Source organism: Excalfactoria chinensis, chromosome 1 (genome assembly GCF_039878825.1).
Source record: "Excalfactoria chinensis isolate bCotChi1 chromosome 1, bCotChi1.hap2, whole genome shotgun sequence".
NCBI lineage: Eukaryota > Metazoa > Chordata > Aves > Galliformes > Phasianidae > Excalfactoria > Excalfactoria chinensis.
The window spans coordinates 166,115,756-166,127,918 of record NC_092825.1 but is presented as its reverse complement, the minus strand read 5'-3'; the positions used below and the strand labels follow the sequence as shown (position 1 = coordinate 166,127,918).

General features: G+C 43.1%; 2 protein-coding genes across 2 annotated transcripts in view; both read right to left on the bottom strand.

The window, feature by feature from the left end:
- MIPEP (mitochondrial intermediate peptidase) overlaps positions 1-5,437 on the bottom strand; it is a 67,654-nt gene extending 62,217 nt beyond the window's left edge. Inside the window, exons 1-3 of the mRNA XM_072343494.1 lie at positions 5,145-5,437; positions 2,128-2,301; positions 779-867 (exon numbers count right to left, since the gene is read on the bottom strand). Coding sequence (XP_072199595.1) covers positions 779-867; positions 2,128-2,301; positions 5,145-5,312 — 431 coding nt within the window. The 5' untranslated portion in view covers positions 5,313-5,437. The remainder of the gene's footprint in view (positions 1-778; positions 868-2,127; positions 2,302-5,144) is intronic.
- A 394-nt stretch (positions 5,438-5,831) lies between these two features.
- LOC140255890 (uncharacterized) lies at positions 5,832-11,010 on the bottom strand. The gene is made up of 3 exons (XM_072343931.1): positions 10,820-11,010; positions 8,599-8,661; positions 5,832-6,625 (listed from the first exon to the last, which is right to left on the bottom strand). The coding sequence occupies exons 1-3, from the start codon at positions 10,983-10,985 to the stop codon at positions 5,832-5,834; spliced, it is 1,023 nt and encodes a 340-aa protein (XP_072200032.1). The 5' UTR covers positions 10,986-11,010.
- Positions 11,011-12,163: the final 1,153 nt, after the last annotated feature.

Sequence of the window (12,163 nt, the reverse complement as noted above, 5' to 3'; positions counted from 1 at the left end):
AACGGAATTCTACAAGATCTCACATCAGGATAGACCAGTTATATATATTTCAGTTCTACACAGACACATCCCAAGATATTCAACTTAAACAAGGACTGTCCTTTTCTCTTTCACATACTTCATCCTGAGGCTGAAATTCAAAGGTTCAGCACACCAGGGAAAAAGTGTTGTGAAATAAAACAGCTCAAAGCTTAAAACCAAATTAATACTTTGCACACTGCCACAAATTGCTGCAGGGGAGATTTAGATTAGACATAAGGAAAACCCTTTTCTCTCAGAGAGTGGTCAGGCACTGGAATGGCTGCCCAGGGAGGTGGTGGAGTCACCATCCCTTGCAGTGTTCAGGAGGTGTCTGGATGAGGAGCTACGAGATATGGTTTAGTGGCTTGTGGTAGCAATGGTAATGGGAGGACAGTTGGACTGGATGATATTGTAGGTCCTTTCCAACTTTGTGCTTCTATGATTCTACACATGTTTTACAATATCTAGCTAACTGTCACGAGTCTTAGAAAAATGCAGTTTTAAACCTTTGATGGGTTTCAGTGACATGAAGTCAGCTCACAACGTAAACTCTGTTATGAACATAAAATTAAACTTAAGTAGAAAAACATTTTATTAGACACTGTATTAAAATTAAATTCTTGAATCTGTTATAGGAAGACTGAAAATTTGTTGCCATACACAAATGTTTCTTACATATTTTTTTGGATTCATCTTATAACAGATGATCATACGGTACACTTGAAAGATGCAAATGACAATAGCAAAGAGAACATACTTTTCGACCATAGTACTGATATTCCGGCAAGCTTCTTCAGCAGCTTCTCTGAATGCAAAGTCAGGATGGGCAATTCTCACAAAATCAGCCTGACACAGTAAAAAAAGAAAATAATGAGTCAAGAAATCATATTGCAAATTTTTAACTATACAGAAAAGTTGCAATGGAATAGTTCTATTCAGATTAACGTATGGTTCTGTATAACCTATTTGAATTTGCATATTTTTTTTTCCTCAGAATTAAAGCTCATAAAAGAACTGTGCTAACAAGTTTCGAAGCAGCCAGTGACTGAGTCTTTCCAAAAATATCTTTAATCTTTGTACTTCATCAAACTGTGTGTACCCCTTAGAGTCCCAGTCCAAATGGCTTCTAGATAAAATTCTCCAAGGATAGACCATTTTTGAACGTGTAAACCTGAAAGCAGCACACAGGAGGAACCAAGATACCTTTAAAGCAAACTAAGACAAAACTATGACCACTGAATTCTAACATGAAGTGCTTGAATGAGGTTTTGACAGATTAAGAGGAAACAATCGTAGTTCATATTACAAAATAACAGACAAAAGAGAACAAGTGTGCAAGTACTTTCAGGAATCACAGAACCCATAGAATGGTCTGGGTTGAAAAGGACCATAATGATCATCTAGTTTCAACACCTGTCACACAGGCGGTCTTGAAAAGAACAAGAGAAAAGATTTGAAAACTGAGACCAAGAGAAATTCAAATATGAAAACCCACAGCAAAAAATTCAATGAGCTATTATTTATTATCAAATGATTTCAGCTCTTCATCTGTAGAAAGCTATGTTCTTCTAAAAGATACTTCTCAGACAATTTCTTGTGAGCAATAAAGAGTACATGGTAAAACTCAATGTTTTGTGATAAAAAGCACTGGACTTAGTACTGTAATTCTGCAGACATCAGAAACTGCAGTCTAGGAAACAGCTGCATTGTGTTAATAAAAGGCAATACTATTTGCAACCAACATGTTACACAGTCCCCCATCTTCCATAACATAACCAATACTGGAAAGTTTACGCATTAATATTACAGCAGAAACAGTAAAATACTATTCTGATTTCACCACTATTTTTCTTGCCATGGCTTCTGCACTGCTCCTACATCTGTCCTAAACCTGGACAGATTTACAGGATTTGTAGTTACCTGTATTCTGTTAAAGCCTTTGTAATTAACTTTCAATTTACTTTTCTGTCTTAATACAAAATTTCACAGAGGTGAACAACTATTTACTGCAATGCTGGAAAACGTGAAATGAAACAGAACAGTGTAAGGTATAAAGTCAGTCAGTTCAAAAGGAATTGTTTAAAATAATAATAAAGAGTAACTTACCAAATCTGCCACTCTACACAAAGCATCTGAAAGCTGATCAAAGATCATTACAATCTCAGGCCCAGGTGGTGTTGAACATGCCTTCTGAACTAGTTGTTCCGATTCTTGCAATGCTTTGTTCTGTGCTTCTTGAAATCCTTCTGGACAACTCAGCTCTGGAACACCAAACAGACCCTGCAGTGCAGAATAGAATAGAAACACATCATTACCACCTTCCTTGTTTTCTGCCTCTTTGTTTCAGTGTGAAATTTCCACTGTAAAATCTTACCAGAATGACCCTAGATAGCACACAGTACTACTTTCCTGAAGCGCTCCAACACAAGTATCCTAGTAGAGCTAATAGTCATAAAATCAATTAACATCAGTCAAGGATTGTGGCATCACACACAAACATCTTCACTTCCCAGCAACATCCTCACTGGAACTCTTTTAAGTCAGGATTCTTCTCAGCAAATGGAGTTTGATATAAAACCCTCAGAAATCTCCACAGTAAACCCTGTAACCTGCTATAGTGTGCTTCCTTCAAAGCAGTTTTATCTTGCTTCCAAAGCATAGGCACATGACAAATCATAGGAAGTCTTACATGCTGAAGATAGGGGAAATCATCCTTGTGAAGCAAGACTTATCAAGGAAAGTGAAGAGTAAAGAGGGTGTCAAAACAGTGATTGAATGTCTTGACCAGCTGCTCCAGATACGCACCAATGGAACAGAGATCTCCAGGTCATGAAATAAGCCCCAAGTTCTGGAAAAAGATCTTAAGGGAATGACAAGCAACAACTCAAAAATAATATGGTATGAACAGTTCTGCTCCTGAATGTCTTTTTACCAAGCCTGTTCATGTCCCAGAATTCAGGCTAAGTACACTGAGCATAGCTTTGGCAGGGCAGATGTGGTCAGCAGTTACATACTGCACTTGTTGAAGAGAGTTAAGAAGTTCCTGCTGCAGGTCACACAAAATTGTTAACACTACCTGCTAGGAAAGTTCTACAATACAGACTCACAGTAGAAAAATGCTTCTGAAGAAGCATCATCAAACATAAGCATTTGGGACATTCTGGGCTGCTTTGTTCTATTCTCTTCCTGTTGCTAATGCTATCACTTTTTTCTAATACTCTTAACATAAGTTGGTCACCATAAGACAAACTCTTTCTTTTCATTTCCCATGTTTTCATTGGTTATGTGGGGACAGGAACCAGACAGCAATAAAGAGAACACTGGAAAAAATATATATACTTATGCGTATGTTAATACATGCATACATATGCATACATGCATAATAGTGCACTTCAGTAATGCTTTTTGCATAAGATTCAAGGCCTGGCCACTTTTCCAGATAGTTGAGGACCTCTGCTCTGCAGATCCTGAGAGCTTAGGTCCTTCTGCAGCCCAGCAACACTATTCATCCTTCACAGTGAGCTCTTCCTGGTCACACAGCCCTCTGTGCTTAGGAAGCATCTCCTCTTCGAGACAAATAAGCTGAGAAGTTCCTCTTCAACATCATACAGAGTTAAACATAAAAATTAGAGGAAAGAAAAAACCCAGTGCAGTTTTGCAGTTTTCCATGTTTTTCATCTGTGTGATTGCACAGCTGCTGCATCGCCTCTTTGCTTGGCATCTGCACTTACACCCTACCCACTGATATTTCTAAGCAAGCCTGTAATACACATCTCTATTCCTACAGAGCTCTTAAATCTCTCCAAAGGCCAAGCAAATACGGAACCCCTACTCTAGAGCAGGCAAATACACAAAATTTAGTTGTATCTTTTCCTGGAGCAACACCTTCATCAGTGCGCTTGCAAAGGGAGGGGAAGAGATGAAAAGCGTTTCCCAAACAAATGTTGAACTGTCAACAGCAGTCAGAACTGCAGTAGTGGCTGAATCGCTTAGTTCAACAGTCTAATTGCTGCAGGAACAGGTGATTTGGAGGACTAACACCTGGAATTTATAGGTATTTGGCATACTCAGCACTGGTGAGGCTGCATCTCAAGTGCTATGCTCAGTTTTGGGCCCCTCACTACAAGAAAGGCAACAGGGCCCTGGAGTGTGTCCAGAGCAGAATAATGAAGCTGCAAAGGGTTGGAAACAGCTGAGGGAACTGGGATTGTTTGGTCTGGAGGAGACTGAGGGGAGACCTTATCACTCTCTACAGCTGCCTGAAAGGAGGGTGTGAAGAGGTGGGGTGCAGCCTCTTCTCCAGGGTAACAGAGAGAGAATGACCTCAAATTGTGCCAGAGGAAGTTCAAGTTAGATATTAGGAAAAACTTCTCAGAAAGAGCTGTGAGGCACTGGAATGGACTGTCCAGGGACATAGTGGTGGTGTCACCATCCCTGGGGGTGTTCAAGAACCATGTGGATGTGGCAGGGAGGTTAGTGGGTATAGTGGAGGTGGGCTGACAGTTGGACTGGATGATCAAAGTGGTCATTTCCAGCCTTCATTACTCTGCGATTCTATGTACCTGCATGCACAGTGCCATCAAGATTGCACACCCTATGCTGGTCAGGAGCTTGTTCAGATTCTTAGGAATCTCATCAACAAGCCTAACTGACTCGTCCTAAAAATAAATACATCAGAAAGCCCAATGGTCACCAACCCAACATATAAATGCTTCTTTGCAGCATGTCACTAAACGTTATGAATAGTATCCACATACAGTGACGACAGCAGTCTCATTAATTCTGAAGCACTGCTGAAGAGCACAATACAGATAAAACAATATACAACCAAGCAGGAGCTCTACACACAAGTCTAAAGACAGAGGCACACACACAGGCACACACACAGGCGCACACACACAGGCACACACACAGGCATACACAGGCGCATACACACGCGGCTCCCCCCGCCCATCACCCGGTTTCCACAGGTCCCGGAAGAGGCCGCAGTTCGGCCCCGCGGTTTCCAACACGCCGTGCAGGCAGCGCACACCTCCCACCCCGTCTCTACTCTGTCCTCCGGGTTCCGCGGCCGGTGCAGCCCCGCTGTCCGCTGTCCCCTGCCTTGCCCTGCCCCCGCTCACCGTTTCCCTGCCCGCAGGGCTGCTGCGCTGCTGCTGCTTCGCATCGAAGGCGGCACCCACGGGGCACCAGCTGGTGCTGACGGCCCGCCGCCCCGGCCCTCCGGCCGCCCGGCCCCGCAGCGCAAGGCCCAGCGCCGCGGGCAGCGCTCGCCGGCAGCTGGCCAGCATGGCGGAGCGCGATACGCCGGCAACGCGTCTAGGAGCTCCGCAGAAGCCCGATTCCAGGCACGGCCGCGACCTCTGCGCGTCCCGGCCTGAGGCGGAGAGCGGCGCTCGCGAGCGGGAAACGGGGCGGGAATGGCGCCTCCCCTCAGCCCACCCACCGCCGCCTCGTGGTGGAGGCGACGGGAGGGTAGCTTAGGGCGCCTGTCTGGGTCAAGGAGGAGTTTGGTTGTGCTTTTTTCTGTAGTTTTAACAGATGGGCATGAGAACTGCTTGTTTTCCGCTATATTCAGATGGAGTTGGCCAGCAGATTAAAACTTTACTGGGGGAGTAGTGTGGGACTGTTGGCAACCCTGCACATACCAGGGGGCTTGAAACTAGAAGATGATTGTGGCCCTTCTCAACCCAGGCCATTCTATGATTCTATGAGTTTCATACAGAACCTCCAGCACTTTGAACAGTAAGATCTGGATGAGAAGAAATCAGAAAACAGTTCACTCAAAGTCACAGATTAACAGCGTGGCTTCATGCTGTGGGTTCCAGCATCTCAGAGGTGCTGAACAAGAGGAACCCAGTGAAGGTGGTATCATCATCAGCATCTGCAAACAGCCCGTTGAAGGTCTCTCCTCGGTGAGCCTGCAGCCACACTTCATCTCCTGCCCGTAGTTGAAGGATGGCAGCTCCTGATGCCTGGTCCTCAACACCCTGGTATCCATCCATGGTGTGCAACATCTTGATCCCGTTTTTGACTAGAGCTACTCGGACGTTCCTCGAGTACACAGTGATATGGTAGGTGAAATAGTAAACACCAGAGAATTTGCAGGTGAATTTGCCAGTAACTGGGTTATAGTCACTTAGGCCGTTATAAAAGACCTTGTCGAACTTGATCGGGTGACTGTGGGGAGGAAACTTGGTGGCAGCTGTAAGTCCTACACTGAAGGCGCTCCTTGGCAGAACTGCTGGGGCACCTGTGTTCCCCTTGTCTCCTCTGTCTCCTTTCAAGCCTCTTTCCCCCTGAATTCCTGGACTACCCGGTGGCCCCAGATCTCCAGTATTACCTTTAGGACCCGGATTACCAGTGGGGCCAACTGGCCCTGGCAAACCAATTATTCCAGGATGGCCAATTTCACCTTTCGTCCCTTTGGGGCCTATGGGCCCAATGTCTCCTTTTAAACCCTTTTGTCCTTGCAGTCCCAGCTCTCCCTTCTGACCTTTGTAACCCACTGACCCTATAACTCCTTTTGGTCCTAGCTTCCCAGGTCGTCCTCTTTCTCCTTTATCTCCTTTGTTCCCCTTCTCTTCAACAGTCCCATTGGCTCCTAAGTGGGGAAAAAAAAATGTCCAGTGGATTAGTGAGTCATAACATGAGTTTCAGCACAAAAACATATGTGTATGTCACCACTGTATATACCATGCTCACCATACATACAGTGCTTCATACAGGTGAGTTCAGGATAAGACAGAAAAGCCTGCTTTTACAATAGGAGACAGGGGCTCTTGCTGAAAGCAACAAGAATAAGCTCAAAGAAAGGAAGGTGTGATTAGTCTACAGGCTGCTGATAGTGCTGACAACTCAGATTATCTCATGTACAGGCAGCATCTGTTCAGACCCATGTTTTCTGCCTCTGTTATATGTGGGGGAGACAGTTTGCAATTTAGTCAGAGAATCTACTACTTGGGCAACACACAGATCTTACTTGCCACGAGTTTATATAGTTTCTATGTGATGGGGCTTTGCTTGGGTTACTTAGGTCATAGAACCACAGAATTACAAGGTTGGAAAGGACCAACAAGATCATCTAGTCCAACTGTAGATTGCTTTTGAATTGCATCTAAAGGCTTTTTGTATTAGTATTTGCTCTCACATGTTCCATTTATCCTTCATTCACACTTGGAATGAAACTCAAAGCCTTTGAAAATCCATCTGTACAAAGTTTTGCAGAGAAAGTTCCATATTTTGAAGGGCACGTTAGCAACCAGAAACCAGAGTCTGATCATTTCTGTGTGAAAGCTTGTGACTTTTGGTGCTGGGAATAATCCCATATGTAAAAAGTGAACTTTAGAGTTCTCAGCTCTAAAGCTGCAGCAATGAAGTGGCAGCAGCAATGAAGTGAAACCATGAAATTCTATGGTTAGCCTCTTGAAAAAGAAGCACAACAGATCCAACAGGCCAGTGACACAGGCAGAGAAGGTAACTCTCTAATGTTAAACGTTTGTGTTTTCATGTCTCACTCTCCTTCCTCCTAGTAGACTGGGGAAATGTATGAGGGCAGTAGAGCAGCTTGTAATTACTCCCATGCAGTGCATATTCCATGGTGTATTTCAGAATAATCCTAAGGATTTTAGAGAACCTGGATACAGTATTTGGCAGGTTTCCATGCTTGTGGAAATATAAATCATCTATGCGCAATTACTCTGAAATATGCACAAGTCCAGCATTACCAAGTTACTGAATTTGTGGCCCCACTTGCACAATGTCTCATTGCTTGCTTTTATTCATACATCACTCAGGGGACTCTCTATATGCACATAGTTTGGCTAAGCATGTGATGTATCCATTTTCTTGACCTTCATGACTTGGGTTGTTATGATTATGGAAAAGTTTGATTGCTGTGATGAGACAGGAAAAACATCACAAGAATATGGGAAATGGGATCTGAGGTGAGATGCTGTTCTTATAGAATGCATGGCAACTCCTGTCCTGTGGCCCTTGGGGGTTGCTTTAAGCCAGGATGTTGGGGCTAATGCCTCATGGGCATCGATTTTAAAATACTACTAAAGAAGCTGGTTTAACTCCAGGCTATTTGCAAGAGGTGTGATTGTACAAAGGCATGGAAAAGATGCAGGAGAACAGAATCATGGAATTATAGAATATCCTAAGTTGGAAGGGACCCACCTGATTAATCTTAATGAATAACAGGATCTACTGTGTTTTCAGGTGTACTATTCATGTCTTTTGTAATTCTTTTTGAAGTACCTGACATTAAACACATGTTTATGGGAGCTTCAGTTTCCTTGAATAACTACAGATGCGGTGTCTGCCTCAGCAGCTGACAAAGGGATGAGCAATAGGAAAGGTGAGGTCATAGGCAGATTGAGCAGATAAGTTATATGGCATCAGAGGCAGCAGGATAACTGGAGGTAGCAGATCCCTCTCACAATTGCCAGCCAGTGCCCCTTCTGAGAAAGGTTCTTAAACTTTAACATTACTTTGCTACAGATAGAGTGTAAAGCATGTCCAGTGCTCATAAACCCATAGACAACTAACAAATGGAAGTGCTCCTTTTCTGACCTTTTTGGCCTTTTTCTCCATTTGCACCATCTTTCCCTGGAGTGCCAGGAAGTCCTGCTTCACCTAGTGCAGAAAGAAAAAACAGATCTTCATAAACAACTGTATTACCAGAAAAATGGGATTTGAATCCTTCTCTGATCATTCCTATTCAAGGTTGGCTAAACAATAATGTAGTCATTTTATTCCCGACTTGTGAGTGCTACTGCTGAGGCTTTTATCTCATGGGGAAACTGTCAGGGAGAACAGAAACTCTGCTTGGGAAGGGCACCTTTTTGAGACAAAGAGAATGCTTAACATAAAGAAGGGGGATACTGAAGGATGTAGAGGAGATACCTGCTGGTCAGCATCAATGAGGTGAAAACCTCTTGTCTTCATGTTACCTTCATCCATGGAAGACAACATGGAAGACACCAGCAGGAAAAGGAGTGAGGAAGCTACATTCAGAAAGAAGCTTTACACTAACAAAAAGTCTCAAAGTGAAACAGTGATTAACTGCCCCCTAAGAAAAGACATCTGCAGGCATTTGCCAGTGGTGATGAAATATCACTGCAGAATAATATTGTCTGTCATTTTGAAGGAAGCATTCACTCTTAATCCCTTTATTTAGCATGGCAATTAACTGAATCTGCCTAATAAGAAGCTGATGGATTGCTTTAATTTGAAGCAAGATGAGGGCACTGAAAACAGAAAGAGCATATATGGGGTTGCCTGATAGAGTTCTGTAAATTGCTTTGTAAACCAGTTCAAAGTAACTATTCAGCAGACACTGAGGTAAATGCTGAAGGGGGTAGTCCTGACTGTCAGTGGCCCAGAGCAGACAATAAGCAGCAGGTAACTATTTCTTACCCAAACTGTAAGTGCTGGTTATTTTTCAGCTGATCTAATTTACTGTGTAGGCACACAAAGAGTTGTGGTATACTGGAGAGGGGAATGAAGGGGTGGCAACAAGATCTAGCTGAGGTTTCTGCCTACACCATGCACATCAAGCTACACCTTCAGCACTGATTTACAGCATTCACTTCCTGTGGAGGAATAGGCTTTCCTGGCAAAGAAAGTGATTCATTAGCTTTTGGTTTGTGATTGCACCAGTAACTGTCTATTTAGGGCAGGCATTTCCTTTGGCTTAAAAGGCATAGTAAAACATTGTAGCACACTTCAAGTTAATTTCTTGCAGCCAGTTGACCTCAGCTTGTTTTATGTACTGGGTTATGTACTCCATTGAAAACAAACAAACAAACAAATGAAAAAAACAAAACAAAACACAACCCCAAAAGCTGTGAGTCACAATCTGCAAGATCAGGATGGCAGAAGGGTTTATCTGATGAGCAGAGTTTCAATCTGGATTGATTTGTTCACGCAGTAAGACTGTTCATGACAGGTTTATGCATTAAACCATGATGCCTGCTGTCTGGTGCCACACACTTGCTACCGGTTGGGGGAGAGCTCTTCTACAAAAATTTGTGAGCAAATATGAAGCAGAATTGTGTTTGTTCTGTGTTTTGCATTCTGGACTTGTGACACTTCTGATGTCTGTCCACATGTCTGCAAGTTCATCCCCTGGTAAAACCCTGACCTTAATGGATGCAAAGGGCAGCCTTATCCTGAGGTTTAAATTACCACAGGAGTTACTGCCTTTAGGCTGAGATTTCCTGTCTCCGGTATTATATGCGAATCTCTACTACAGCAAGCACGAATCCTACACCATTTTTTAGATATTGTCCTTCCCTGCCCTTCACTGTACTGGTGCTTATATTACAGCAAGTAGGCACGCTCCGAATCAAGTCTTACAAATGCAAAGTGTTGGTAATAAAGAGAAGCCTTGTTACATCTGCACATTTCTTATTACACTGATCTTTTTTTTTCCTTTTAATTAGGCTTGATTTTTTTCCAAAAGCGTAGTTGCTATTTTAAAGACGCAGAAATATGTTTACAGGCTTCAAAATGTTCAAGTAGACCTGAACATATTCCCAGGACAGAAAATAAAGAATTTCATTTTTGAAGCTGTTTTTGTCCCTTGGGCCTGACCTCTCTATAGTATTACCTATTTTGCTTTCATTAGGTCTTATCTTATATCTCCATCCTTAAACATGAAGGTTATGGAAGTCTCAGATATTTTCTGAGGGTTAGCTGGAGTAATGTATTAATGCAGGGTGCCAGGCATCTTTGCAAAACTAATAGCAAGTTCATTTGTACTTCCAACTATTTGTGTTGAACACAGTACCTGTGTCCCCCTTGTCGCCTTTTGAGCCATCACGTCCATCACGACCAGGTATGCCATTGTGTCCAGGATTGCCAGGAATGCCAGGATATGCTTGGGTACAGATATCCTGCTTTTGTGATTCTTCTGTGCTGACTGCAATAGCCAGCAGTATAATCCAGCTTTTCATTCTTTAGATAGGTTTAATGATCTTGGCTGAAAGATGTAAGAGAGGAAAAGTTAATTTGCTTAAGTTTGTCTGACTGTTTTTTTTCCTCATATTTAGCTTGTGAGCCCAAGAACAGTGCTGGGGAGGGAGGGAGAAAAAAAAGAAAGAAATAGGCCTTCAACACATCTGTTGTTTTGTTTTATTTACAGGTCTCTATATAGCACTAAATACCATCCTTGGCACTGCTGGGCTTTATTTCCAATGATAATTTAATGGGAATATCAGAAATACCTTTGTTGTATGGGTTCTGTGTCACATTTTCTTATACAGTGTGACCAGTGGAAGTACCTCTGCAAGGACGGTCCGCAGAGATTCTTGTGCAGGTAGATGGTGAGCAGCTGAAAATCACCAAAGCTCTGGGGAAGCTGAGGGCTACCCCTCATGTCCTCAGGATGTAGCCTGCAACCAACAGCTCAGTACCTCCCACTGAGTTTCCCTCTGTTCTGTTTAAATCACCAGAGTACTGACAAAGCACAGATCTTTTGAATGTGGTTGATGTTAAACTGCATTTCAAGATCATAATATAAAAGCAGAATTGATCATTACACTTCTAGTCATCTCACTTACTCTGACCAACAACTCAAAACTCCAATGTCTGGCAAGTCCACAAGGAAGTGTGCTGTTGTTGCTGTCCTACAGCCAAGGGCACAGGCAAGATTTCAAGCCTCGGGGGGTTGATTCAAGCAAGAGCAGTAACCGTACAAACTCATGCACAAAGATTCATACAGCGACCCGTTCCTCTAAGCTATTGTTCAGACTATATGTAACACGCAGGCATTCTTTTTCATAATTTCTACATTCCCCTGGCCAGAGCAGCACCTACAGAGGAGCTGCTTCATGGCCGCTGCTGCCCGACAGAAGCTTGTCTACAGCTTCCAGCTCACTCCTTCCTTTCTGAAAGACTTGATAAAAACAGTACCCTGTACATCTGGCATCAACATACCTCTTCTCTTGGGTCTCCAGATCAGGTAGTGTTGGCCATTAATGTCCCAGTCTAGTAGCTTTTTAAGGGAAAAATAATATAACTGAGCCAGTCAGGCAGCTCACAACTGAAAAGAAACAGGTGTTCCCCATCTATATTTTTCTTTGACTGCTCATGGCTGCAAGTTTGTACCTCTCATCTCCCACGAGCTGGCTGT

What these genes read in the sequence shown, in the direction of transcription:
- LOC140255890 (XM_072343931.1), bottom strand. Translation starts at nt 10,985, where the DNA reads ATGAAAAGCTGGATTATACTGCTGGCTATTGCAGTCAGCACAGAAGAA. An exon ending in AGGCGACAAGGGGGACACAG is followed by an intron (nt 8,662 to 10,819) that starts GTACTGTGTTCA and finishes TTTCTGCACTAG; the next exon opens with GTGAAGCAGGACTTCCTGGC. An exon ending in TGGAGAAAAAGGCCAAAAAG is followed by an intron (nt 6,626 to 8,598) that starts GTCAGAAAAGGA and finishes TTCCCCACTTAG; the next exon opens with GAGCCAATGGGACTGTTGAA.